Source organism: Microcaecilia unicolor, chromosome 3 (assembly GCF_901765095.1).
Source record: "Microcaecilia unicolor chromosome 3, aMicUni1.1, whole genome shotgun sequence".
In the NCBI taxonomy this organism is placed as follows: Eukaryota; Metazoa; Chordata; class Amphibia; order Gymnophiona; family Siphonopidae; genus Microcaecilia; species Microcaecilia unicolor.
In genome coordinates this window covers 163838590-163865530 of record NC_044033.1, presented here as the reverse complement: position 1 = coordinate 163865530, position 26941 = coordinate 163838590, and the positions used below count along the sequence as shown (strand labels likewise).

Sequence of the window (26941 nt, the reverse complement as noted above, 5' to 3'; positions counted from 1 at the left end):
CCCAGACACATAGGATAGCAATGGGGCACCCTAGGGGGCACTTCGTTGCACTTTATAAAAATGCTTCCAGGTACACATCTCATCTTTGCTCCCTTATCTTGTCCCCTGAGCCCTCCAAAACCCACCCAAAACACACTGTCCCCCACTACACACCAAGACAATAGCCCTAATGGGTGAAGGAGGTACCTATACGTGGGTACAGTAGGGTTTTGGTGACTTTGGGAGGGGTCCCAGTTTCCGGCACAACTGTGACAGGGTAAAGGAAGATAGGGACCTGAGTCCACCACCCACTACATTACTTCAGGGACCTGCATGCTGCTCTAATAGACCTGGCTATAACAACTGAGGATGTCATAGAGGCTGGTAAGTCATTTTTATTCACATTTTTGGGGAGTGGGAGGGGGTCAATGACCACTGAGGGGTATTGGGGGGTCATCCCTGATTCCTTCCAGTGGTCATCTGGTCATTTAGGGCATATTTTTGTGCCTTATTCATTATAAAAACAGGTCTAGCTCAAAACGTCTTAGTTTTAGTTTTGATTTGTTCCATTATGGCTAAATCTTAGGAATGCCCAAATCCCGCCCTTAACATGCCCCCAACACGCCCCCTTGAAATTTGTATGCACTGCAGATGAACAGCATAGAAAAACATCTGAAAAATAGGTTCCAAAAATACCAATTTGGACGTTTTTGTGAGAAAAACACCCAAACGCTGCTTTTTGCCACTTTTTAGACATTTTTCGCTTTCAAAAATGAGCCCCCATAGTAACCTCTGTAAATTTGTAAGTCTATGTGCTTTGAAAATGAGCCTAAATCTGCAGCCCTTATATATTTTATATTTATTTTGTCCAGAGGAGAGTATCCATCCCAGAGGATCTCATATGCTGCTCTTAAAAATGTCTTGGAGGTGAGGAAGGCCAAAGGCACTTTAGAAGCTCTTTGTGGTGAATTTTGTAATGGTCTTCTTGTCTTGTGAATAACAGCGAGTCCTGCCATTTTTCACTCACATTCTTAAAAGCCATCCGTATCTACAACAGCAAACTCTTCTTTATTTGGAATAGTACTTTGTGGTGTGAGGACCTTTTCACTAAAGCTTAGCCAAATGCTTAGTGTTCTAATTTAGTGCATTAGTGTGAGCTAAGCTTTAGGAAAAGGGCCCCATAGTGAGTGACTTATCACAAATCCTCTCGTTCTTTGGAGCCACTGGTTACTGCCCCTTCCCTCCCCTACTCTGTGGCCAATGTAATAAACTATTCAATAGAACATTATGTGCACAGTTTCCTAATGCATGTAGTAACAATCTTTTGCTCCAGATACAGTAAACTAGTGTTTACCAAGTCCAATCCTGGAGTACCCCCCTGCCAGTCAGGTTTTCAGGATATTCACAATGAATATGCCTGAACTTGATTTGCATGTATTGCCTTCATTGTATGCAAATCCTTTTTATGCATATTCATCGTGGATATCCTGAAAACCTGACTGGCAATGGGAGTACTCCAGGACCGACTTGGGAAACACTGCAGTAAACTAATGTCATGAAAATTACCTGACATGAAAAAAATGTACACTGACAGAAGAAACAGGGCATGCTGCCATGGGAAACTGCTGACATTATCAGCATTGGTGGAAAGCTTTTTCTTTCTCCTTTCGTCTCAGTGCATGAGCCAATTCCCATTCAATACTGACTTGGCAGGAGAAAACACAAAAACCTCTCCGCAGGTTGTCTGGTCTGGTGTACCCCGGTATAGGCGCCCTGAGTCAGGATGCCTGGTGCATTAATTTTTATATCAGGAGCAATTTCAGATTTGGCCCTTTTCATGTGCTTTGCATATGCATCTCACACCACTTAGTATGGTGGTTTAACTTCAAATTTTTCCACACCACACACACAACAAAAATTCTTACTTAATCAGGAGTAAGATTAGTGTGGAAAAAATAGAAGAAAACCTCTTTGCTATAGGATAGCACAGCTTATTACATTAGCCCCTGTATCTGGAAGAACTCCTGCAGGATCCCTCAGGGAGTATTTCCCAATTCCATCCTTGGGACACACTTAGCCAGTCAGGTTTGCAGGATATCCACAATGAATATGCATGAGATAGATTTGCATACAATGGAGGTACTGTATTCAAAATTCATTTCATGCATTGTGGATATCCTGAAAACCTGACTGACTGGGCATGTCCTGAGAACTCCTGCTTTGTGGGAAGGGAGGTACATTTAATTCAAAAGCTGAGACAGTCACCCTGCAACAAGCTGACCTTCTCTGTCCTGCTGGAAGAAAGATAACTGCATAGATGTTAAGGACAGAAGAGACTGCTTGCCTGCATATCCTTTCAGTCAGAGAGCAGCTTTGTTGTAAAACAGTACCAGCAAGAATAGGAACAAGAAAATGATATTAAGTGATAATTCAGCAGGATAGTACAGTTATAAAAATGTTTGGGGGGAGGGGGCAGGTGAATGGAAGACAATTAAACAACAGTTTCCAATTAAGTGTCATCATGAACTGTAGTTATTGTCTTCTTACTATGTTGTAAAATGCCAAACTACTGTCATGCCACAGATTACAAGATTTGGTTTACATTTCATCCGACTCAAATTCATTGCTTCTTTATTGAGCACTTTATTTAATGGCTTTGCTTTGACTTGGCATCTTAAAAGATTAAAAAGAGAAAGAAAAGAAAAAAAAAGCACTGACCTGGGTATTATACCAGAGCACAGTCGCTTCTGCTGCTCAACTGAACAGGGAAGAAAATTGCTTAAATGGTTTCCCATCTCCATGCCCCTGCTCAGTGCCTGACTAAAAGACACCAGCAGGACAGAACATTATTGCATTACATGGCTCAGCAAGTTCTACTCACCCACATACGGATCAGCCCACTCGCCTCGCTGCACTCGCTGGTCAGGCCAAAACAATAGCAGCTGCTGCAGCCAAGTGGATTCCCAACATAGAGGCCGAACATGCCAGGTTTGCACCTATCGCAATGAACCCCGTCCACGTTCACCTGCAATCAAGAAGATGGTTCCATGATTGCTTTCTAAAAGTGGTTCTTGTTCACATTTGATGTGTATTATGTTGACATTGTAAGTAGCATACTATCGCCATAATGCATATTGTTATTTGAATATGTTTACTGCTGTTATTGTCTATTTCCTGTGTCTGGCATATTCTTGCTGTGCACCGTCCTAAGTGAATTTCTTCAAAAAGGTGGTAAATAAATTCTAATAAATAAATAAATTTGAGAAAGAAATTGAGGACATGCTTTTAGACAAGAAGAAATATTTAAAGAGCCTTTTGCCTACTGTCCCCCCTTGGGGGTCGGGACTATCTACCAAAATGCCATGATTCATAAGGCATATCTTATTGGAAAGAAATGTATCTTAGCAAATTGGACTCAACCAGAGGCTCCTTCATATTGGCAATGGCGCAATAGATTCCATGCTTTACTCATGTTGGAATTTCAGGAATTCCAAAATAACTTCAAAACACAACGTAGCTTCTATCTCACTTGGGAACGATATATATGTAATTTGGCACATCGGGCCCGTAGTAATATTCTTAATAAACTTGGGGCCTTATCAGGCTCACATTAATGCTCATAAGGGTTTGACGAGGGGCCCCATATTCCTTACTCACACTGCTGGGTTGAGAAAATTACTTTTTGGAGCAGAAGGGGGTGGATGGGGGTTTTGGGATGGGGTGCAGAGGGTGTACTCATTTATGGGGTTATTATACAATTATAGGTTTCGGCTACAATGGGAGAAGGAGGGCTTTGGGTGTGATTAGGGGAAAGGGAGGAATATTAGCATTTAGTGGAGACGAGAATGACATTTTTGTACTGAAATCGAGATGGATTGAAATGAAAAACAGTCTTCTGTTATGTTACATTTCTCCTGAAGAAGTAGCGAAACAGATGGGTCCCTTTACTGTTGAGAAATTGAGAGAAATTGAAAGTCACACTTGGAAGAACTAAAAAGATATATTTTGAAGAATTTTTTGTGAACAGTTATACAGATCCGGTTGGGGGATTAAGGATATTTTCATGACCTGTACATATACGGAGTCCTCACGGTTTAGAACATTAGGGGAGATATTGGAGTCACCATGGCTTAAAAACTCACCGAAAGCTAAGTTAAATGTAGTCTTATGAGATGTTATGCTTTTCAGGATGAAAGATTACAGTTAATAGCCAGAGTTGTGACGACTATATATTTCTCTGTTTATTATAGAAAAAAAGGAAAAAAGTTATACTAGGCAGTTTATTTGTTCTCCTTAAGGTCAAGTTAAAAGCGTGGGGTTCCCTGACAGTTTGAAGTTACAGTTACACTTCATTGATTTGAGTTTTTCAAGTCCTGATCAATAGATATAGTTTAGATTGGTGCACTTTAATCATCAAATTGGTATGTTATTATCCCCTCTTCCGTTTTTTGACTACAGACTTTTTCTTCCATGAGTCAATGTCTCTGGAAGTTTTTACTCTGTTGGTTTTTTCGGAAGTTGGAGGAGCCTATGATGCCAGCCAATACAGTGGTGTCCTATTTTAAAGATATATATATATCCATATACAATTGATTAAAGTGCTTAAACTACTATAACATTGTAGAGTGTTTTTGCTTTATAATTTCTATATTTATATACACTCAACAGTTTTTGATGTTTGTATTAAGAAAATTTGGTTGTCACTTGGCAGAATATGGACTTCTTGGTTTGGGTATTTCGATGATTTATCAATAGAACAGGTGGAAGACAAAGATGCTATCACCTTTCATTAATTAGATGGGAAAGGATGGGGATAAAAAACTTTGTTAAAAGTTGAGTATTTGTGGTTATTGCACATAATTTGTATATGAAAAAGTTGTATAAATACCTTTCGGATGTATGTGCTTGGAATTATCATCAATAAAATTGTTGAAACATAAAATTCAAACAATGGGCTCCTTTTACAAAGCTGCATTACTAATTAGTGATGCTCTGAATGCGAAGAAGCCCATTCTATTCCCATGGGTTTCTTCACATTCAGCGCACCGCCAATCAGTGGTGCAGCTCTGTAAAAGGAGCCCTATATTTGGATGGCTTTGACTGCAATTTAGGTGTGGGGCTGAACAAAGATATAATCCACAAAAACATAATGGGGCTCTTAAGGGAAAACAAGCACTTAAATGTTCAGTCCTTGCTGGTACCTTAATAGCATGATTACTTAACAAACTACAGTCCTTAAAAATATAACCAGGTTTTATTTTTGTAATACAGAGACAAAAAGTATCAGGAGGGTTTGAGTTTCAGATATCCCCTTCCCTGTAATATCACAAAGGGCACATGTGCTTTTCATCAGGGAAGACAGTATTGTAGGACCTGCTTTAACCTAGCACAAATTCTGGGGTTCTTTTACTATGCTGTGGTAAAAAGCGGCTTTAGCATACCCTTACGTGGGTCTTTCCCACATGCTAAGGCTATTATTACTGCAGCCGTAAAATGGCCAATTTTCTATTTTCTGTATGAATGGCCATGCACTAATTAGAAAAATTAGTGCCTATGCATTTATTGCCACCCATTTTATAGGTGGTAAAGGCTCACACAATACTGCTGTGCCAGCCAAGTTGCACGCAGTAATATAGACAGATGAACTGGTTAGTTTAGGAGTGTCCATTCTCTGCTCTTGACACACCCCTTCAAAATTTTTTTGAAACATTTTTTAGCACTTAAGGCATGCACATCTCAGAGCGCGTCCCACGGTACTTCATTTTTAACTGCGTTAAGCACACATTAGCACCTAATGTAAGTTAGAAAACAAGCCCCGTTTTGCTTCAGTTATAGCCAAGAATTATCGTAAGGTTTTATTTGGGGTATGGAGGCCAAAAATGTTTGTTTGGTTTGGTTTCCGAAGTCTTTTATTGGATCTTTCATTTTATTCAGACGTTTTAATTGTGTGTGTGTGGGGGGGGGGCGGGTAAGGGGAAATATCAATACTGGACACTAATACTCTGGGTATTATTCTTCAGTTGTGCATCTATTGAGAGCCAGTGCCATTACTGAGAATAGTATGTAGTATCAAGCAATAGAGTGCACTATTTGAGCAATAGTGCCACTACTGAACAATACAGACGTTCAAATATTTGAAAGGTATTAATCCGCAAACGAATCTGTTCTGGAGATGGGAAGGCGGTAGAACTAGAGGACATGAAATGGGGTTGAAGGGGGGCAGACTCAAGAAAAATGTCAGGAAGTATTTTTTCACGGAGAGAGTGGTGGATACTTGGAATGCCCTCCCGCAGGAGGTGGTGGAGATGAAAACAGTAACGGAATTCAAAAATGCGTGGGATAAACATAAAGGAATCCTGTTCAGAAGGAATGGATCCTCAGGAGCTTAGCGGAGATTGGGTGGCAGCACTGGTGGTTGGGAGGCGGGGCTGGTGGTTGGGAGGCGGAGCTAGTACTGGGCAGACTTCTACGGTCTGTGACCTGAAAATGGTAGATACAAATCAAGGTCAGGTATACATTTGACCTGAAAACAGTTTACGACCTAATCAATTTTCGTAAGTCACTGAAGACTTATCTCTTCAACAAGGCATACCACAAGGGCAAATAAAACAATGAAAAAATAATAAGGATAGTGCATACGGTCTGTGCCCCGAAGAGCACAGGTACAAATCAAAGTAGGGTATACACAAAAAGTAGCAAATATGAGTTATCTTGTTGGGCAGACTGGATGGACCTTGCAGGTCTTTTTCTGCCATCATCTACTATAACACAAACCTTGCAATGGACTGTGACAACTTGCTGTAAGTCAAAAATATAAAGTACAAAAATTGCTGCAAGATTTGTGTTATTTTTTCATTGTTTTATTTTTCTACATGTTCATATTAATATTTTAATTTTTAAATATGATGTTGTAACACACTGTTTTAAATGTTATTGTTTTCTTTGTAGTGTCTCTACGACCCATGAGGCATGCAGGTTTGCCCTGCTGAAACACGGTCCTGTGTCGGGTCCATACTGGTGTAAATAAAGGTTTTCTCCTGGACAATTACCTTTGTGGGATTTTTTCACATATATTCCCAGAGCTGCGCCTCTTGTTGTCTCCTCTACTTTGTTTTATTGCCCCAAAATGTAGAAGCATTTTTGAGCACATGGATTAGCATGCGCTAAAATGGCCTGAGCGTGTCCCATGGTATGCCATTTTAAGCTGCGTTAGGTGCACATTAAAGCCTAACACAGCTTAGTAAAAGGGTTCCTTAGAATTGTATACAAAATACATCTGTGAAAACTATCTGTGTGCTACTATCAGAAGCCCTCTAACACAGATTTATTTCCTCTTAACAGCAGGATTTTAGGAAACGTATTAGTCATGAAGGGAGAGGAAGGAAAATGAGCAGACTGATGGGCCTTTATTGCCATCATATTTTATGTTTCATTAAATATATATTTATGTTTAATTACCTTTCAGCACTACCTCTGTTTGAGGTACATGCAGACATTTCCCTGACCCAGGTGGCTTACAGTTTAAGACCCCTATTTAATAAGCTGCATTATGGCAATGACACACATTATTTGCCAATTAATACAGCTTAGCGCAGGGATTTTTACTGCAATGCATGTTAAATAATAATGAGCTGTGAAGCATACAAACGCATAGAAAGCAGTTTATTATCATGCAGCATGAATGGCACAACTTGTGGTAAACTTTATAAGCTGTGTTATCCATTGAATGTAAGCAACACCTCAAGAGCTGTGATTAGTTTTCACTTACTAGCATTGGCCTCCAAACTCACAAGCCTATACTCCTGGGATTATGATCAAAGGGGACAATGATGGGAAAAAATAAGGCCATACATACAGAAATAAATTCTAGAAAGGTCGCCTATAGTTAGGTACCAAACTTTTTCATGCTAAGAGCTTTTGGCCTTTCCATCTGTTAGACATGTCAGGTTTAAAGCACTTTTCTCTCACTCTTATGTATCTTGCTGTGCATTTATGGAACGATCTCCCTACAGAAATTCGTTCTTTAACAAATTATTTTTCCTTTTGTAAAATGTTGAAGACTTACTTGTTTTCTAAGGGGCCCTTTTACAAAGCCACTTAAGCGTCTATGTGCGCCCAACGCACGCCAAAATGGAGTTACCCCCGGCTACCATGTGGCTCTTGTGGTAACTTCATTTTGGCGTGTGTCCGATAAGCACGTCCGAAATTTTTTTTTATTTTTGGACACGCGTATTGGGCGCACACCAAGTAGCATTTGATGCACATAGGCCATTACCGCCCAGTTACCATGTGAGACTTTACTGCTAAGCTGGCGTTAAGGTCTCGGACCCAAAATGGATGTGCGGCAATTTTCATTTTTCCTCACGTCCTTTTTGGGAAAAAACTTTTAAAAAGGCATTTTTTACAGGTGCGCTGAAAAATGACTCTGCGCGTGCCCAAAACACACGCCTAAACTACCGCAGGCCATTTTTCAGCGCACTTTAGTAAAAGGACCCCTAACTCTTTTAAGTAGCAGTTTTGAACAGTTGTTTATAATTCCTGATAAAATGTTTTGGCATCTTTTTGTATCTCGCTTAGAACCTCAATAGAAGGATTTAGCGGTTATAGGTCCATTATAACATAACATATCATATTCTAACACAACAGTTATGCATATAGTTACCATTCTAAAATACTAGCATAAGTCTTCATTTATATGCCGATATTTAGGCGTGAGATTTACGTCATGTCAATTGAAGGTGCACATGCTCACACCAAAATATGTCAGTCGTAACATAAATGATGTTCTATAAAGTTATTGTGTAAGTGCTAGGCAAGCCCCTGCCCTACCCATTGTGACAGGCTATGGAGGACATGAGCAGATAGGAAAACCTGCCATGAATCAGTATCTCTCAGGAAAAGTGGAAAAGCTAAACCAGAAACTTACCAGACAGGGCATGAAGGTAGGACTATTTGACAAACTGAATGGGAAGTCTTCTGGGAATTGTAGGCACAAACATTTGCAGGGAATGAATCTTTATTAGTTCATAAAAGCTCCCAGGTTTCAAATACAGTTGCCCAATAAACCAGCTAGGAGTTATTGCCCCTAAGTTTGAGAGAGCGAGAGAGAGAGAGAGAGAGAGAGAGAGAGAGAAGTTGGCTGCTAAGGATCTACAGATGAAGGGCAGGAGGAAAGCCCTGGAACATGGTGATGCAGTTAAAGTAAGGGAGAGGTGACAAGAGGTCAGTCAGACTCCCCAGAGGTAGGCTGCTTGCCTAGGAGTAAGGAAAGCTGGAATAAAAGACAGCTCTTTAGCAATGTAAGGGACACAGCTACCTGTATAGGAAAGGAAACTTTTAATGGAGAAGGGCAAAAAGCCAGTCTGCTATATGGTGCACTGCTTGAAAAGGGGGGGAAGGAAACCTAGCTTGGAAGTAGGTCCCTGGGTGATGCAAGAGTGCACAGGAAGAAAAGGAAAGGCTAGAACAAGAATCAGTCTTAGAGATGTGATACATGAAAAAGTGGAAAGCCCTAAGAAAGTGGGGAAGAGGAAGGGGTATGAACCACTTTTAAAACGCTGTGTTTGAAGAGGGTGTTGTTACATGAGAAAGTGGAAAGTCCTGAAGATGTGGACAGATGGGCATTTCTATGGGAGAAAAGAGTTCTGTTATTGAGTGAAGGAAGGGTGTCCTATGTTTACTCTTATAGAACAGGAATACATTGCTTAGTCATGATAGCTTAGAAACTATGTTTAAAAGGGAAGACATAGTACTATGTTCATTGGTTTTGGTGAAATTGAATAAAGAGAATTTTTAAAATTCTAGAGCCTAGCAATCTATTAAGTACGTAAGTACATAAGTAATGCCACACTGGGAAAAGACCAAGGGTCCATCGAGCCCAGCATCCTGTCCACGACAGCGGCCAATCCAGGCCAAGGGCACCTGGCAAGCTTCCCAAACGTACAAACATTCTACACGTGTTAACTGTAACTTTTATTTTTACTTATTTTTTCTGTGTGTTGTCAGACAATTATGGACGTAAGCCCCACCCGGCCCCGCCCCTAACCCTGCACCGGTCCCGCCCCTAACCCCACCCCTGGTCCCGCCCCTAACCCCATCCCTGTCCTGCCACTAACCTCACCCCCCAGTCCCGCCCCTAACCCCACCCCCTTTAGCCTCCCCAAACAGTTGGGCCACCGACCGACCGCCTATGAAGAGGAGCCTATGAACATCTCTGCTGTGGCTCAAGTTAAAGGTAGAGAGCTAAAAGGGCTGATGGTAGCTTGGTTCTCCGGCCTAAAGAAGGGAGGGAAAAGGTGGCTACATCAGCAGTGAATGAATAAATGAAGGTTTCAACCTGGGTCAAGGGGGGAGGTTGTCAGGAGTTGGTGATGACAGGGAAAGGGTGGGACCCTTACATTCCCTAGCCTGCTAGTGGGAGGGGAGGGGACTGGAGCAAAGGTTGAAGCTGAACAAGCCACAGTGTGTTTATTGTGACTGTGTTAAAGGAGAATAAGGGAGAACCAGAGAACTGTTTAATTTCTGTTGAGAAACAAGCGTGCTCTTTAACCGGACCAAGGCGGAGGAACCTGGGAGAAGGGGGTGTAAAAGAGCATGGCTACTCTGTTGCCCTTTCAGGGGTGGGAAGGAAGAGAAAGGCAGACTGGGTGAATGGACTGTCTCAGTCTGGAAGTTTGATACAGTTTGGACTCTAGTGTGGACTCGGTGAAACACTGAGAGACTCGCCTCGCTGCAGAACTATTGTCACAGGCAGTGGCCAAAAACTAGGAGAGAGCAGCTGGGGAGCACCCCAGGGAGAGATCGATGCCTGGACAGCAGGACCAGGCAGCTGCCTAGGTTGGAGCTGGGTATTTGAGGGGGGCTAAATCCAAGGAAGGAAAGGAAGCATATTTAACCCCTGGGTCTTGCCTGGAGAGAAGACTTCAAGGCACAGGGGATTTGGGGTGGGTGGGGGGAGAATTACAGAGCCTTGTGGATTACAGCTCTCCCAGTACCCTGTGGATTACAAACCCACACTGCAAGACGCAGAGGATTTTGGGAGAATTGCAGAGCATTGTGGAATACAACCCTCCCTGTACCCTCTGGATTACACTAGGTACATGTAACATCAGGGCATACTAGGGAGGTAAAATTCCTTGACAAAATCAAGGATTGCTTTATGGAACAGCTGGTACAGGAACCGACAAGAGAAGGAAAAATTCTAGCCCTAGTCCTTAGTGAAGCACATGATCGGGTGCAGGAGGTAATGGTGATGGGTCCGCTTGATAACAGTGATCATAATATGATCAGATTTGATATTAGATTTAGAGTAAGTATACCCAGGATATCCAATACGTTAGCATTTAACTTTCAAAAAGGAAACTATGATAAAATGAGAAGAACGGTGAAAAAAAAAACTTAGAAGAGCGGCTGTGAGGGTCAAAAATTTACATCAGGTGTGGATGCTGTTGAAAAATACCATCCTGGAAGCCCAGGCCAAATACATTCCATGTATTAAAAAAGGAGGGAGGAAGACCAAACGACAGCCTGCATGGTAAAAAGTGAGGTGAAGGAAGCTATTAGAGCTAAAAGAAAATCCTTCAGAAAATAGAAGAAGGAACCGACTGAAAATAACAAAAAACAACATAAGGAATGTCAAGTCAAATGCAAAACGCTGATAAGGAAGGCAAAGAGGGACTTTGAAAAAAACATTGTGTTAGAGACAAAAACACAAGTAAGAATTTTTTTTAGGTATATTAAAAGCAAGAAGCCGGCAAAAGAATCGGTTGGACCGCTAGATGACTGAGGGGTAAAAGGGGCGATCAGGGAAGACAAAGCCATAGCGGGGAGATTAAATGAATTCTTTGCTTTGGTCTTCACTGAGCAAGATTTGGGAGTGATACCGGTGCCAGAAATGGTATTTGAAGCTTGAAAGTCAGAGAAACTGAATGAAGTCTCTATAAACCTAGAGGATGTAATGGGGCAATTTGACAAACTGAAGAGTAGCAAATATCTTGGACTGGATGGTATTCATCCCAGAGTAAAGATAGAATTGAAAAATGACCTGGCGGAACAATTGTTAGTAATATGTAAATTATCTTTAAAATCGAGCGTGGTACCAGAATATTGGAGGGTGGCCCTTGTAACGCTGATATTTAAAAAAGGTTCCAGAGGGCTTTCAATCTAGATTGAAAGCCCACCTCTTTAACATTGCTTTTGACTCGTAACCACTTGTATCCACTCGCCTCCACCTACCCTCCTCTCCCCTCTACACATTAATTGATTTGTTTGCTTTATTTTTTGTCTACTAGATTGTAAGTTCTTTGAGCAGGGACTGTCTTTCTTCTATGTTTGTGCAGCGCTGCATACGCTTTGTAGCGCTATAGAAATGCTAAATAGTAGTAGTAGTAGTAGAGGGGATCTGGGAAATCATAGACCAGTGAGCCTGACATCGGTGCTGGGCAAAATTGTAGAGACTATTGTAAAGAACAAAATTACAGAGCATATTTAAAAGCATGGATTAATGAGACAAAGCCAACATAGATTTAGTAAAGAGAAATCTTGACTCACCAATCTATTACATTTCTTTGAAGGGGTGAACAAACATGTGGATAAAGGCGAACCAGTTGATATTGTGTGTCTAGATTTTCAAAAGGCGTTTGACAAAGTACCTCATGAAAGACTCCAGAGGAAATTGGAGAGTCATGGGATAGGAGTTAGTGTTGTATTGTGGATTAAGAACTGGTTAAAGGATAGAAAACAGAGAATAGGGTTAAATGGTCAGTATTCTCAATGGAGAAGGGTAGATAGTGGGTTCCTCAGGGGTCTGGGCTGGGACCGCTGCTTTTTAACATATTTATAAATGATGTAGAAATGGGAATAACTAGTGAGGTAATTAAATTTGCTGACAACACAAAGTTATTCAAAGTTCTTAAATTGCGAGAGGATTGTGAAAAATCACATGAGGACCTTACAAGACTGGGCGTCCAAATGGCAGATGACGTTTAATGTGAGCAAGTGCAAAGTGATGCATGTGGGAAAGAGGAACCCAAAGTATAGCTACGTAATGCAAGGTTCCACGTTAGGAGTCACCGACCAAGAAAGGGGTCTCGGTGTCGTTGTTGATGATATGTTGAAATACACTACTCAGTGTTCTGTGGCGGCTAAGAAAGCAAATAGAATGTTAGGTATTATTAGGAAAGGAATGGAAAACAAAAGTGAGGACATTATAATACCTTTGTATTGGTCCATGGTGCGACAGCACCTCGAATATTGTGTTCAATTCTGATCACCGCATCTTAAAAAAAGATATAGTGGAATTATAAAAAGGTGCAGAGAAGGGCGACGAAAATGATAAAGGGGATGGGACAACTTCCCTATGAGGAAAGGCTGCAGAGTCTAGGGCTCTTCAGCTTGGAGAAAATACAGCTGAGGAGAGATATGATAGAGGTCTATAAAATAATGAGTGGAGTGGAATGGGTAGATGTGAATTGTTTGTTTACTCTTTCCAAAAATACTAGGACTAAGGGGCATGCGATGAAGCTACAAAGTAGTAAATTTAATACGAATCGGAGAAATTTTTTCTTCACTCAACATGTAATTAACCTCTGGAACTGATTGCCAGAGAATGTGGTAAAGGCGGTTAGCTTAGTGGGGTTTAAAAAGGGTCTGTACGGCTTCCTAAAGGAAAAGTCCATACACCTTTAAATTGACTTGGGAAAATCCACTGCTTATTTCTGGGTTAAGCATCATAAAATGTATTGAGCTTTTCTGGGATCTTGTCAGGTATTTGTGACCTGGATTGGCCACTGTTGGAAAGAGGATACTGGGCTTGTTGGACCTTTGGACTGTCTAAGTGTGGTAATACTTATCTACTTATGTAATGTCTGTGGGGCAAATCCCCAGGGGGGGGGGGCGCCACATCACACCATATGTCTCCCATGTACACATCCCCTGCAACTGCATGCAACAGAAACTGTGCGCTAAAATTACAGAATAGGGACTGAGTGCAGTTATGCAAGTAAGTGTAAATTTGTGCCAATTAGCAATTAAATCCAATTAGTGCCAATTATGGCCTAATTAATGGCATCACATGCACATAATGTTCTATATCCTATGTGTGCAAAATTGAACATAAAGCCCTAAATTCTATAAAAATTGTTTGCAAATTTGGGCATGCACCCAATATGTGTATGCAATTTAATTGAATAACGAGCTAATTAGCATCAATAGCTGGCTTGTTAACAAGCAATTATTGGCACTTATTAGATTTAATTGGAACATACACGCCTAAATTTTACACAGGAGTTCAAAAAGGGGGTGCGGAAATAGGAGGGTCATGGGACGAATGGGGGCATTCCTAAAATTAATGCATGCAGTTATAGAATCAGGGGGAAATGCTCCTAATTTAGGCGTGAAGATTTGCACCATGTTTCAGTTTGTGCCCATGGCCGCATCTAAAGCTAGGTGTGATTCCTGGGTGTAAGTACTATTCAATACACCGCACCTAATTAAGCGTGGCTTATAGAACAGCACTTTTTTTTGCACCATATATACAACTGACCCCCAAGCATGTAAATTTGCAGGTAAGATTATAGATTGAGGGGGTCATATCCAGTTAATTACGATTTGGGCAAGTCTGAACCTCTCTGCCTCCCACTCTCAAATCAATAAGACCATGCATGTCTGAATACTCCCCCTGGCACTTACTAGAGTATTTCTAGTAGCTACTGAAGGGCAGGAAAGAGCCATGGCCACCCTATCACGGAAGCTCCCACTTGCACATGCTTCATCAGGAGCCAAGCATCAACTTTCTTATAATATCAAACAAGATGGTATCACATATTTTTGTGATCACATTGTATCTTATCAAACCCCAGCTAAGAATGCTGCATGAAAGAATTGGGGTTTGATAAGATGCAATGTGATCACAAAAATATGTGATACCATCTTGTTTGATATTATAAGAAAGTTGATGCATGGCTCCTGATGAAGCATGTAAAGTGAAACGGGTTTGGCCATCATCGAGCCATAGCTAAATGCACAACTACTTTTTATATATAAAGGAAGATAATATTTGAGAATAAAGGAATATTTGGAATTTTAATACATTGTGTTGATTATTTAAATATTTACACTGGACTCTTCACTTGTTGATGTTCATCTTTGGAGTTAGTCACAGTAGCGTTCCTCTTTTTTGTAGACAATGACTTCTGACACGTTTTAAAAATGTATTATTTCATTCTGTTTATTATGGTATTATTCATATTCTGCTGTTTTATATTTCTGACACAATCATTATTCTTAATACTATAATTTAATTTGCTATTTCCAAGTTTACCTCATTGACTGTACTTATGCTTAGATTCCATTATTTTACTATTGTTATGCTGTTAACACAATTATAAAGTTTATGTCATACTGTACCTGCTGTGCACCACCTCTTCATAAAGGCAGTTAATAAATCCCAATTAAAAAATACATATTAAGGGATTGGATTCATAACAGGATGTCTATGTGAAAAGTAGAGAGGTGCTTATTTTAAGCACAGGTGTCTCCAAAAAAGGGTCTCAGATCCAGCCACAATAGTGCGCAAATTTACTCTGGCTCCAAAGAAGGTGTAAATGTGTACATATGTTCTCTGCAAGCACATATGCATATCCCAAGTCTGCCTCTGCACCACCCAAACTAAACCCCTGAGAATGCCTCCAACTAGATCAAACTTCCATGTGTATTTTTTTTCTATTGTCAAGTAGGATTGAGCCAAGCATACAAGTGTATGACATCATCCAAGAGCACCAGGACAGAGCCAGTCAGAGTGCTCAGAAGTCAGTTTAAAGTTCTGAGCATGTGCAGCCCTAACCGGGCACAGATCCTCAGTTCTGTTTCTTCAGCTTCTGAACGGATATATAATAAAGCACTCTCAGCTAAATCTGCTCTTTTGTATTTTTATAACTGCTTCTTCAGTATGCAGTCAAAGTTATTTATTTTTATTTGCATTTATTGATTAATCCACATTTGTATTGGGAAACCTGGACATTGGAATTTATACTTGTTCCAAGGTACATCTACGTATATGTAGTAGGGCAGCTGTAAATCCCAAAGTTTCAAGTCCCTGTGATGCCAGCACCTGCCTCAAATTAAGTCCCCACCCCAATGCCAGCTTTCACAGACCCCTGGCAGCACGCCTGATCCCTCCCCCAGTAGCACACCTGACCCTGTTTGACAGCAACTGACCCATTCCCCTCAAAAGAACACCCAACCTTCCCAGCAGCACATTTGACCACACCCCTCCCTGCCTGCAGACACCCCCACAGCCTCCCCTATACTCTCCCCCCAGATCTCAAGACCCTCAAAAATGGTGGGTTACAAGCCCCTGAATCCCAATCCTATACCCAGTTCCAAGCTTAATGGTGGTCCCTGGTGGGGTAAGAGCAAAGTCCACTTGCTCCCACCTTGTGTCCTCCAGTTCTTAAAAATGGCCATCAAAACCTCTAGTGGAATATTGCAGTTTTACTGCTAGGAGTCAGACTTCCATTTTACTCATATATGGAAGCCTGACCCTAGCAGTAATACTGTGACATCTGTTTCACTTGAAAAAAAAAATCTTTGGAAATGTTGATAAATAAAACATTTAAATCAAAAGGCAAGCTTGTGGCTATAAAACAATATTTTTCAGATTTTACTGTAGAGTGCAAATGGAATACAAAGCTGTCTAATGATGTCAGCTTATTGTATCTACAGAAAACGTAGCATATGTGAAAGTAATCTTAAATCAGTAAAGTGATCAGTGTGCAAGTAGAAATATCCCATTTTTACCCAGTGCATGTTATCACAGTAACATAATAATGCAGTAAATGATGTCCTACATATTTCTCCCAAAATTGTCACAGGTGCGACTTCCACCATTTCTGCTATTAGGCCATTTCAAGTCTTGCTATCTTCCTACACCACCAATATTTAAGCTATATATCTAGGCTTCCATCTATGACATAAAACCAACTTTAATAATCCCCACAGTTCTCAAAAGTCAGTGAGGTTGTTTAAAAAAATATGTATCTGTTGTTTTTTTCCCCCATTTTCATTGAACTTTGAGTTTCAATATGAGTAGTAAGCAGCAGTGGGTTTGCAAGAAGGCTGGGTGACTTTTACGGAGGTATCTGGGGATTAGTGCTGTGCAGATTTCTACGGTCTGTGCCCTGAAAATGGCAGATACAAATTAAGGTAAGGTATACACAAAAAGTAGCACATATGAGTTTATCTTGTTGGGCAGACTGGATGGAACGTGCAGGTCTTTTTCTGCCGTCTTCTACTATGTTACTACTATGTTAGAACCCAAACTTCAGTGAATATGGGAAGGCCAGAGGAACACACTGGACCTGACTCATCAGCTCCTTTATGTTAAGTGACTAATTCAACTTTACTGTACCTTAACTCATAAAGGTGTGTGTGTGTGTGTGTGTGTGTGTGTGTGTGTGTGTGTGTTTTAAAAAGGTTTAAAAGCTATATTTGAGGAACTCATGCAGAATCCCTCTCTCCCCTGTACTCAATGTTTTTCTTAAACACTGGTTGCAGCATTTAAAGATATACCTGGAGTTTCAGTACCCGATGCTATCCGGAGAAGGGTGTTGAAAATACAGTTATAGAGATACCTAGCATCATTATCTTGGTATCTGCAATATTCAGTGCTGGTATTCAGATAACTATCCAATTAACTAGGAACAGCTAAATATCCCTGATACTTCGATAAATTCTGGTCCCCACCCACCCACCCAGAAGACTCCAGGACTACCAGACAGTGCAAAGATGGTCTGTCTGGATTTTCAATGGCATTAACTGGATAATCTAGTATTGGCCCAGTAAGTGGGACATAACTAGGTATGAGCGGCTCCTGCTCAGATAATTGAATATTGGGCCCTATGAGTTTATTAACTTATAATGTAAAGCTTTTTTTTCCCATTTCTTAAAAAATTTTAATGAATCCCATTTTCATAATGGTGCTTGGAGGCCTCTGGCAATAATATCATAATACTATTGCTGTCGCAGATTGATGAAAATCACAGGATTCTGGTGAAAGGCCTGAAAATTTGAAAGACCCATGGCCAAAAATAATCAAATTTATTGTGCTATGAAAGTGAGAGGAAGCAGAGCAGGCAATGCGCAGAGAACAACGCTGGAGAAAGGCTTCAGCTGGCAGGGGTTGGGGACCCCCATAAGCCGAGGTATGTGGGGCTGCAGCGGGGTGGGGTTGAGGCAGGGGGATGGGCCAAATTGTGCTCCCCCATTTGGGCTCTGGACCCCCTAAACGTTGAGGTCTGGCTACACCCCTGGCCCTGTCTAGTTTGCTTCCTGATAATATTGAGAGAGTTTTGTTTGTAGACTGTAAGTCTCTCTTGTGGTATCCTGAAAGCCTGGTTGGCTAGGTGTGTTCCAAGGACTGGGTTGAGAACCCCTTGTCTAAAGGAAGACCCATATAACTTGTGCAAATAAAAACAAGCTGGCAGTGGGAGGCACTAGACTTGCCATGTTTTGGAGCGAGTTCCTCAGCATTATATGCTGTATTACCTTGCAGCTGCAGGCTCCTGTCCTATCAGCACATGAGCACTTCTCCATCTCCAGGTCACAGGTGCTGACATCGGTCCCCGCCACTGAGCAGTGGCAGGGAGTGCATTCTGGAAAATTCCGGAATCCCAACCTACACTCATTGCATTTGTCCCCAGAGTAGCTCGGGCGGCAAAAGCAGCAGCCAGTGTCTGGATTACACTGGGAGGTCAGTGATCCTAAAACACTGCAATCACAAGCCTGCAAAGCAAAAGTAAAAGAGGAAAGGTCAGATCGGAATCCAATTTCATCTTTCAATGAAATAATAAATACAATAGGCACAATTTTAGGGGCAGATATTTTTATAGTGAAATAGAAACCTGCAGGATAGTTTTCTTACAAAGTTTTGATTCAACACATCTGTAACACACCTTTTCCCCAAGGATTTCATTTTGTTCAACTTCAAGGAGGAAAATTGCCAAAGAAATTCACACAAGCAAAATGTGTGTCTAAGGCACTGAGGGGGTCTTACACTAAGGCGCGATAGTGTTTTTAGCGCACACTACTATTTAGGGTGCGCTAAACGTTAGAGACGTTTAACGTGCGCTAAAAATGCTAGCGTGCCGTAGTAGAAGAGGCACTGAGGGACTTTTGCCTGATAATTCTAATTTTCAGAACTGGATGAAAGGCCCACAATGCTTTGTCAGATATTTTTATTTGCATACATTTTAAATATGCATGATTTCCACTTCGTGAAGCAACAGGTAATGAAATCTTCAGAGAAACCACGCACCACTTATCTGGATAACTTTAACTGGCCACAGTCCCACTGAATATTAAAGATGTGTAATAAAGTTACTAATGTGCTACACAATTAATGTGTGCTATTTTACCACGCATCCCATTTTATGCAAAGAGACCAATTTCTCATAATGCTCATTTACAATGCTGTCACATGCTAACAGTTAGTAACTCTAGTTGATAGTGGCTGGATATAAAGGACCTGTTCTGAATTTCCAACTTTTTTGTTTGCCGTTTTGCTCTGATCCTCATTCCTGAACTGAGGAATAAGGAACAAAGCAAACATTTTCTGCATGGGTATGTATGTTAGGGGATATACTATTTGAAGGCAGGGGGTAATTTATGGCCTGAGCCCTTACTGCCACCCACTGATCTAGCAGCAAGGGCTCACTTGCTACCCATGTGGTAACCATGCAGCACACGCCAACATGGGCGCGCTACCGTTTACCGCCAGGCACACCCCCCCCCCCCCCCCCCCCGCGGTAGAAAGAAGAAAATTATTTTCTACAGCGGGATTCACTGTGTGCCAAAATTGGAATTACTGCCAGGCGCATGTGCTACCCCAATGGTAGTGCCGATTGAGTGTGCGCTAGCCCTCCCGTGCCTTTGTAAAAGGGCTCCAGAAGCTCTTAAAGCTAGATGTATACAATAAAAAAGAAAAACAAACAATATCACAATGTTATAGCTCACTAACTTGGAGAAACCAAGAATAAAGAACAGCAGAGGGAGCCAACGTATCAACAAATAACTAAAAAGGAGCACGTAAAAGGTGGACTAAACCATTTCTAAGTATTATCCCATGTTGAACTACCATCAGTTGAATGCATAGATGCATCAGACTCCGGATAAAAATCACAATTAAGATGGTTCATAGAATACATTGCACATAATCTAAATCAAACATTTACAATGAAAACATAATATAAATCTGGCCCCCAGTGATACCGCCTTCTGTCTGAGGGCCATAAATTGTTTTCTCCTGTCCTGAGTCCATTTGTAGATATCTAGAAAAATCTGGACTGTCCCTCCTAAAAATTATGTCTTATAGATGAAAACACAAACGTAGAACTGTCTTTCTATACTGCAAAAATAGGAATGAAACCAACAGTGTAGTTCTTCCTGTAACTTCTAGAATAGATTGTTCCAGAATTCCAGTTACATCCCAGCAGTCCACACAAACCTCTATTGCCAACTGGACCCATAACCTCTGGAACCACCTCAGTCATTTTAACAGGCAAAAAGTATATCTTATGAAGTGGAGGTTTCACTACTTCTTTAAGAAATTTATGAGATCCTCTCGGTGGTGTTACTAAAGACTATGGGAAATTTAATACTCTTAGATTCAATGGTCTTGTACAATTATCACTGGTCTCAATCTTCCTGAGGAGAATATTTCTCTCCTGAATTATGGTGGCCTGAACTGCCTTAATCAAAGTGATTTCAGTAATAACTTATTCAAGTTTTGTAGTATGGGCAAATACTTGAGATTGCAAAGCCTGGCAAATAGCTGAATTCTGTACAGCAGAATTAACATAACCAGTGCAAATCTATATAAAGCCTCAAGGGCTTCCAGATGGAGTCTAGGGTGATTTCCGCCAGCCGAATTATTCCTGGTTCAATTCTGTTCAAAGACAAAATGGCAACATAGCCCCTTTCCCTTTCTTCCATTCCTCTAACACCAGAGGCAGGAAATCCAAATGAATGGCTGCATACACCCTTCAAAATCAGCCTTCCAGTCGCCTCAGAACTTACATACACCACAGCCTGCAGGGAAAGCCCTTCTCCAGGAGCCAGAACAGAGGTCATCCCTCCCCTGGAGAGTACATTCATTGCCAATAGGAAGAGTGTGCCCTCTTGACAATATTCATCCCAGAACAAAAAAAACAAAACGAAACATAAAAGATGAACAAAATGAACATTCCTGGAAGCATCCGCCCGCACAAGTGTTGCCACTACAAAATTCTTTTGCTCCACTACAGCACTGTGATGTTCCTGAAACTAAAATTGAAGCAGAAAAAAAAGAAAAAGCAAGGGAAGAGGGAACAAAAAGAGGAGAAGGTACCCAAAGACAAAAGACACTCACAAATCACTAAACCCAAAACACATACTAGGAAATGTAGTTGGAAAGCAATGACCACAAATGCTCACAGTCTAAGCAATAAAATTCATGACCTTCAAGCCCTGATGTTGGAGACTGACTTGGACATAGTTGCAGTCACAGAGACATGGCTCCATGGTTCCCATGAATGGGATGTAAACATACCAGGCTATAATCTTTTTAGGAAGGATAGAGAGGGACGTAAAGGTGGAGGAGTAGCTCTGCATGTGAGAGATGATATCGCAGCAACTGAAATGACAGGGAAGTGGGGAAAGGAAGAAGCAATATGGATCACCTTAAAAAGAGAGGATAGAACCTTGGTCCACGTGGGTGTTGTCTATAGACCCCCGACACAATTGGAAGAACTAGATAAAGATCTGATCGCTGATATTCAAAAGTTGGGGAAGAAAAGAGAGGTGCTGCTGTTGGGAGATTTTAATCTGCCGGATGTAGATTGGAAGGTTCCGTCTGCAAAATCGGAAAGAAGTAGAGAGATTGTGGATGCTTTCCAAAGTGCTCTGCTCAGACAAATGGTGAACGAACCCACGAGGGAGGGAGCCACGTTGGATCTGGTGCTCACGAAAGAAGCCAAGAGAGAGATACGTCTGGCGAAGGCGCAAGCGGAAGAACAAATGGCTAGAAATGTACGGAGGGGAGACAAAAACTTCTTCAGGTATATTAGTGAAAGGAGAAAGACTAAAAGAGGATTGTGAGACTAAAGATACAGCAAAACGCTATGTAGAAAATGATGAAGAAAAAGCCAATTTGCTAAATAGATACTTTTGTTCTGTTTTTACTGAAGAAAATCCTGGGGAAGGACCGAGAGGGACTGGCAAAAGTACACCTGAAAACGAAGTGGATAGAGCACCGTTCACGGAAGAGAGTGTATATGAACAACTTGGAAAGCTAAAGGTGGACAAAGCCATGGGGCCGGACGGGATCCACCCCAGAATACTGAGGGAACTCAGAGAGGTTCTGGCGGGTCCTCTTAAAGATTTGTTTAATAAATTCTTGGAGACGGGAGAGGTTCCGAGGGATTGGAGAATGGCGGAGGTGGTCCCTCTTCACAAAAGTGGGGATAGGGAAGAAGCTGGAAACTACAGGCCGGTAAGCCTCACTTCGGTTATTGGAAAAGTAATGGAAGCCATGCTGAAGGAAAGGATAGTGAATTTCCTGGAAGCCAATAAGTTGCAAGATCCGAGACAACATGGTTTCACCAAAGGGAAGTCGTGCCAAACGAATCTCATTGAATTCTTTGACTGGGTGATGGGAGAATTAAATCAAGGACGTGCTATGGACGTCATCTACTTAGATTTCAGCAAGGCTTTTGACACGGTTCCCCACAGGAGGCTCTTGAATAAACTAGAAGGGCTGAAGATAGGACCCGAAGTGGTGAACTGGATTAGGAACTGGTTGACGGGCAGACGCCAGAGGGTGGTAGTGAATGGAGTTTGCTCGGAGGAGGGAAAGGTGAGTAGTGGAGTGCCTCAGGGATCGGTGCTGGGGCCCATTCTGTTCAATATATTTGTGAGTGACATTGCCGAAGGGTTACAAGGTAAAGTTTGCCTTTTTGCGGATGACACCAAGATTTGCAACAGAGTGGACACCCCGGAGGGAGTGGAAAACATGAAAAAAGATCTGAAGAAGCTGGAAAATGGTCTAACGTTTGGCAATTAAAATTCAATGCGAAGAAATGCAAAGTGATGCACTTAGGGAGTAGAAATCCAAGGGAGGCGTATGTGTTAGGTGGGGAGAGCCTGATAGACACGGACAGGGAGAGGGATCTTGGGTGATAGTATCTGAGGACCTGAAGGCGATGAAACAGTGCGACAAGGCGGTGGCCGTAGCGAGAAGGTTGCTAGGCTGTATAGAGAGAGGTGTGACCAGCAGAAAAAAGGAGGTTTTAATGCCCCTGTATAAGACGTTGGTGAGGCCCCACCTGGAGTATTGTGTTCAGTTTTGGAGGCCGTACCTTGCGAAGGATGTTAAAAAAATGGAAGCGGTACAAAGAAAAGCTACGAGGATGGTATGGGAGTTGCGTTCCAAGACGTATGAAGAGAGACTTGCTGACCTGAACATGTATACTCTGGAGGAAAGGAGGAACAGGGGTGATATGATACAGACGTTCAAATATTTGAAAGGTATTAATCCGCAAACGAATCTTTTCCGGAGATGGGAAGGCGGTAGAACGAGAGGACATGAAATGAGATTGAAGGGGGGCAGACTCAGGAAAGATGTCAGGAAGTATTTCTTCACGGAGAGGGTGGTGAACACTTGGAATGCCCTCCCGCGGGAGGTGGTGGAGATGAAAACAGTAACGGAATTCAAGCATGCGTGGGACAGGCATAAAGGAATCCCGTGCAGAAGGAATGGATCCACAGAAGCTTAGCTGAAATTGGGTGGCGGGGGGAAGAGGGGTTGGTGGTTGAGAGGCTAGGATGGGGGAGGGCAGACTTATACGGGGTCTGTGCCAGAGCCGGTGATGGGAGGCGGGACTGGTGGTTGGGAGGCGGGAAATACTGCTGCACAGACTTATACGGTCTGTGCCCTGAAAAAGACAGGTACAAATCAAGGTAAGGTATACACATATGAGTTTATCGTGGGCAGACTAGATGGACCGTGCAGGTCTTTTTCTGCCGTCATCTACTATGTTACTATGTTACTATGTAAAATGACACAGGAAATGACACCGTAACTGAGTAAACTGGGACAGTGTTTCAGTTTTCCACTGGATCATGCTACAGACATGAAATTCATTCATTTATTGCATTTGTATCCCACATTTTCCCACCTATTTGCAGGCTCAATGTGGCTTACATAGTAACCGTGATGGCGATCGCCAATTCCGGTATAACAGATACAAAGTGGCATTGTAGAAGATTTGTTTATGATAGACACATCAGGGAATAAGGAGGAAGTGTTGAGGTGTGACCTGAACGGGTATTAGTTTTGTTGTGTTGCAGGATCGAGACGTTTAGGTTGGGTCAGTAGGGTATGCCTTTTTGAATAAATTTGTTTTTAGTGATTTCCAAAAGTTAGATAGGTTGTGAGTTGTTTTCAAGGCGTTTGGTAGTGCATTTCATAGTTGCGTGCTTATAAAGGAGAAGCTGGATGCATAGGTTGATTTATATTTAAGTCCTTTGCAGCTTGGGCGATGGAAATTTAGGTATGTGCATGTTGATCTTGTAGTGTTTCTGGCTGGTAGGTCGATGAGGTCTGTCATGTATCCCGGGGTCTCACCGTAGATGATTTTATACACTAGAGTACAGATATTAAAGGCGAGGCGTTCTTTGATCGGGAGCCAGTGTAGTTTTTCGCGTAGAGGTTTGGCACTTTCGTATCTCGTTTTTCCAAAAATAAGTCTGGCAGCGGTATTTTGAGCGGTTTGGAGTTTCTTTATGAAATGGAGTGCCTGACACAATTCTGCACCTTCTAACTGGCTACAATAAGCATAAGGCCAGATACTCATACATGCTGTATTAAACATGTCTGAAAATTGCAAGAACCTGTTATTTGCAGTGACAGATTTATCACTTAATAAGCAGAGATATTAAAGAAGTGAATGATGAATTCTGCAGTTTCCCTAGCACTGTACAACACCTGTCCCTTAAGTCTGTATTCAAGAGAAACTAGGAAATGTATGCGATAATGCGAGCAATAATATACCATAGTTCTGATATAAAAAGCAATAATGTAACGATAAAATGTATTTCTTAAATCTAAATAAATGAAAGATGAAAACAGAATCCCTCAATATCAAATAATTTACAGGGCTAACATTTTTTTCAAGACTTATTTTGAATTTGTTTCCTGGATAATGATGAGGTCTAGACGGTTTCATAATGTTGGATGAAGAAAAAAATATTTCTGGGAAAATGCATCACAAATTTCAGACACAGATTTCTGTGTTAAGAACCTCTCTATGCAAAGGACAAACCCATGTGCAGTAAGTCAGTCACATATGAAAAAAAGAATTAAAACGCTAAGGGAAAATGTTAAAAACAAGAGGTCTGGTATAAAAACTAGACCATGTGAGAAAGCATTACATAAGTAATTGTCTAACAAAGTTATGAAAATGTCAACCCAATATGCAAGAAGGTGCTTTTAGATATCACTGTCTACTCTAGACTGTGAATAAAGACGTTCCCAGGACTAGCTCTGCTGCTTAACTCTGTACACTATTCACTTTTCACTGCTGGGAAGTTTTTGGTACCATACTAAAAGGCACGATGCATCGAATGTATCATTCATGCAGATGGCTGTGTGTTGACATTTCTGTAATGCTCATCCATTCATACAAAAAAGACAAGAAGAGACCAGGGATGATCCCCACTGCTTAAAGATGATCCTAGCATCTGCTAGTCATACTAGAAAATGAGTGTGCCGAGAACGCAGACTTGTGAGCAGTGGTGTTTCTAGGTTGATTGCCACACCAGGGTGGATCACCACTGCACCCCCCCCCTGGCGCATCACCCCCCGTGAATCATGACCCCCCCCCCCCCCCGCCACATCACCTCCCCCCTCCAAGTGCATTGCTCTTACCTCCTGGGGGCGCAGGGAGCAGCTGTGCGACTTTCGACTCCAGCGATTCCCTGTCCCGGAACAGGAAGTAACGTTAAAGGGAGCAAGGAACTGGCAGAGCCAACAGGGTTCCCTGTCCCGGAACAGGAATTAACATCAGAGAGAGCAAGGAACCAGTGGAGCCGACAGCTGCACGGCAGCTCCCTGCACCCTCTTGCAACGGGCATCCAGGGCAGACTGTCCCCCCACGGCCCCCACCCTTTGTATGCCACTGCTTGTGAGAAAAATATTTAGAGTGCACATTACAGAAATACAGCCGCCATCAAACAAACATGAGAAAACCCTTGAAAGTTATTGGGTCAATATTCAAAGCGAATAACTGGCCAGAAACAGCCGTTGACCAGTTAAATTGCTTGTTTGGGGCAATTTCCTAATTGTCAGCAGCACTTGACCGGTTATCACCACTGAAATTAGTGAGAAACGGCTATTTTGGGGGCGTTCCGAGGATGGAGTCAGCACTTTGCCGGTTAAGTACTGATATTCCTTTTTGTTAGGATAATGAATAAAAATGAGAAGATAAAGAAGTCATTATGGTTTTCTAGCTGAAAAGTTTAGGGGAATGGTTATTGTTCATAAATTGTAAGAAATCACAGAAAGAGGAATAAAGACAGCAATACGTGGAAAAGATAAGATAAGCTGAGAAAGTAGTGGGAAACCAAAGATGCTAATTTACTAAAACAAGGAGTTGACATTTTTTAAATATATGCCGGTACGATGGGTGTATGAACAGGAAGTTCCTCTAATGTACCCCATATTTTCAGATTTAATATATGTTTATTTCTCTTGTACACACTGTTTTGTATATATAATGTTGATTTCCTAGTCTCATTGGCACATATGTGAGTCACTGCTGATACTCAGCCTACATAATGGGCCAGGTTCCCATAACCCTACTCTTTCTGAATGACCCAATCTCCCCATTAAGTTCACTAATCCATCAGTTCCAATCTCCCTTTTTGATCG

The 26941-nt window shown here is 41.6% G+C and overlaps 1 protein-coding gene across 1 annotated transcript in view; it reads right to left on the bottom strand.

Annotated features, from left to right (window-relative positions):
* LAMA2 (laminin subunit alpha 2) overlaps positions 1-26941 on the bottom strand; it is a 1107608-nt gene that overhangs the window by 365591 nt on the left and 715076 nt on the right. Inside the window, exons 24-25 of the mRNA XM_030196530.1 lie at positions 18523-18759; positions 2861-3004 (exon numbers count right to left, since the gene is read on the bottom strand). Of these exons, the coding sequence (XP_030052390.1) occupies positions 2861-3004; positions 18523-18759 (381 nt within the window). The remainder of the gene's footprint in view (positions 1-2860; positions 3005-18522; positions 18760-26941) is intronic.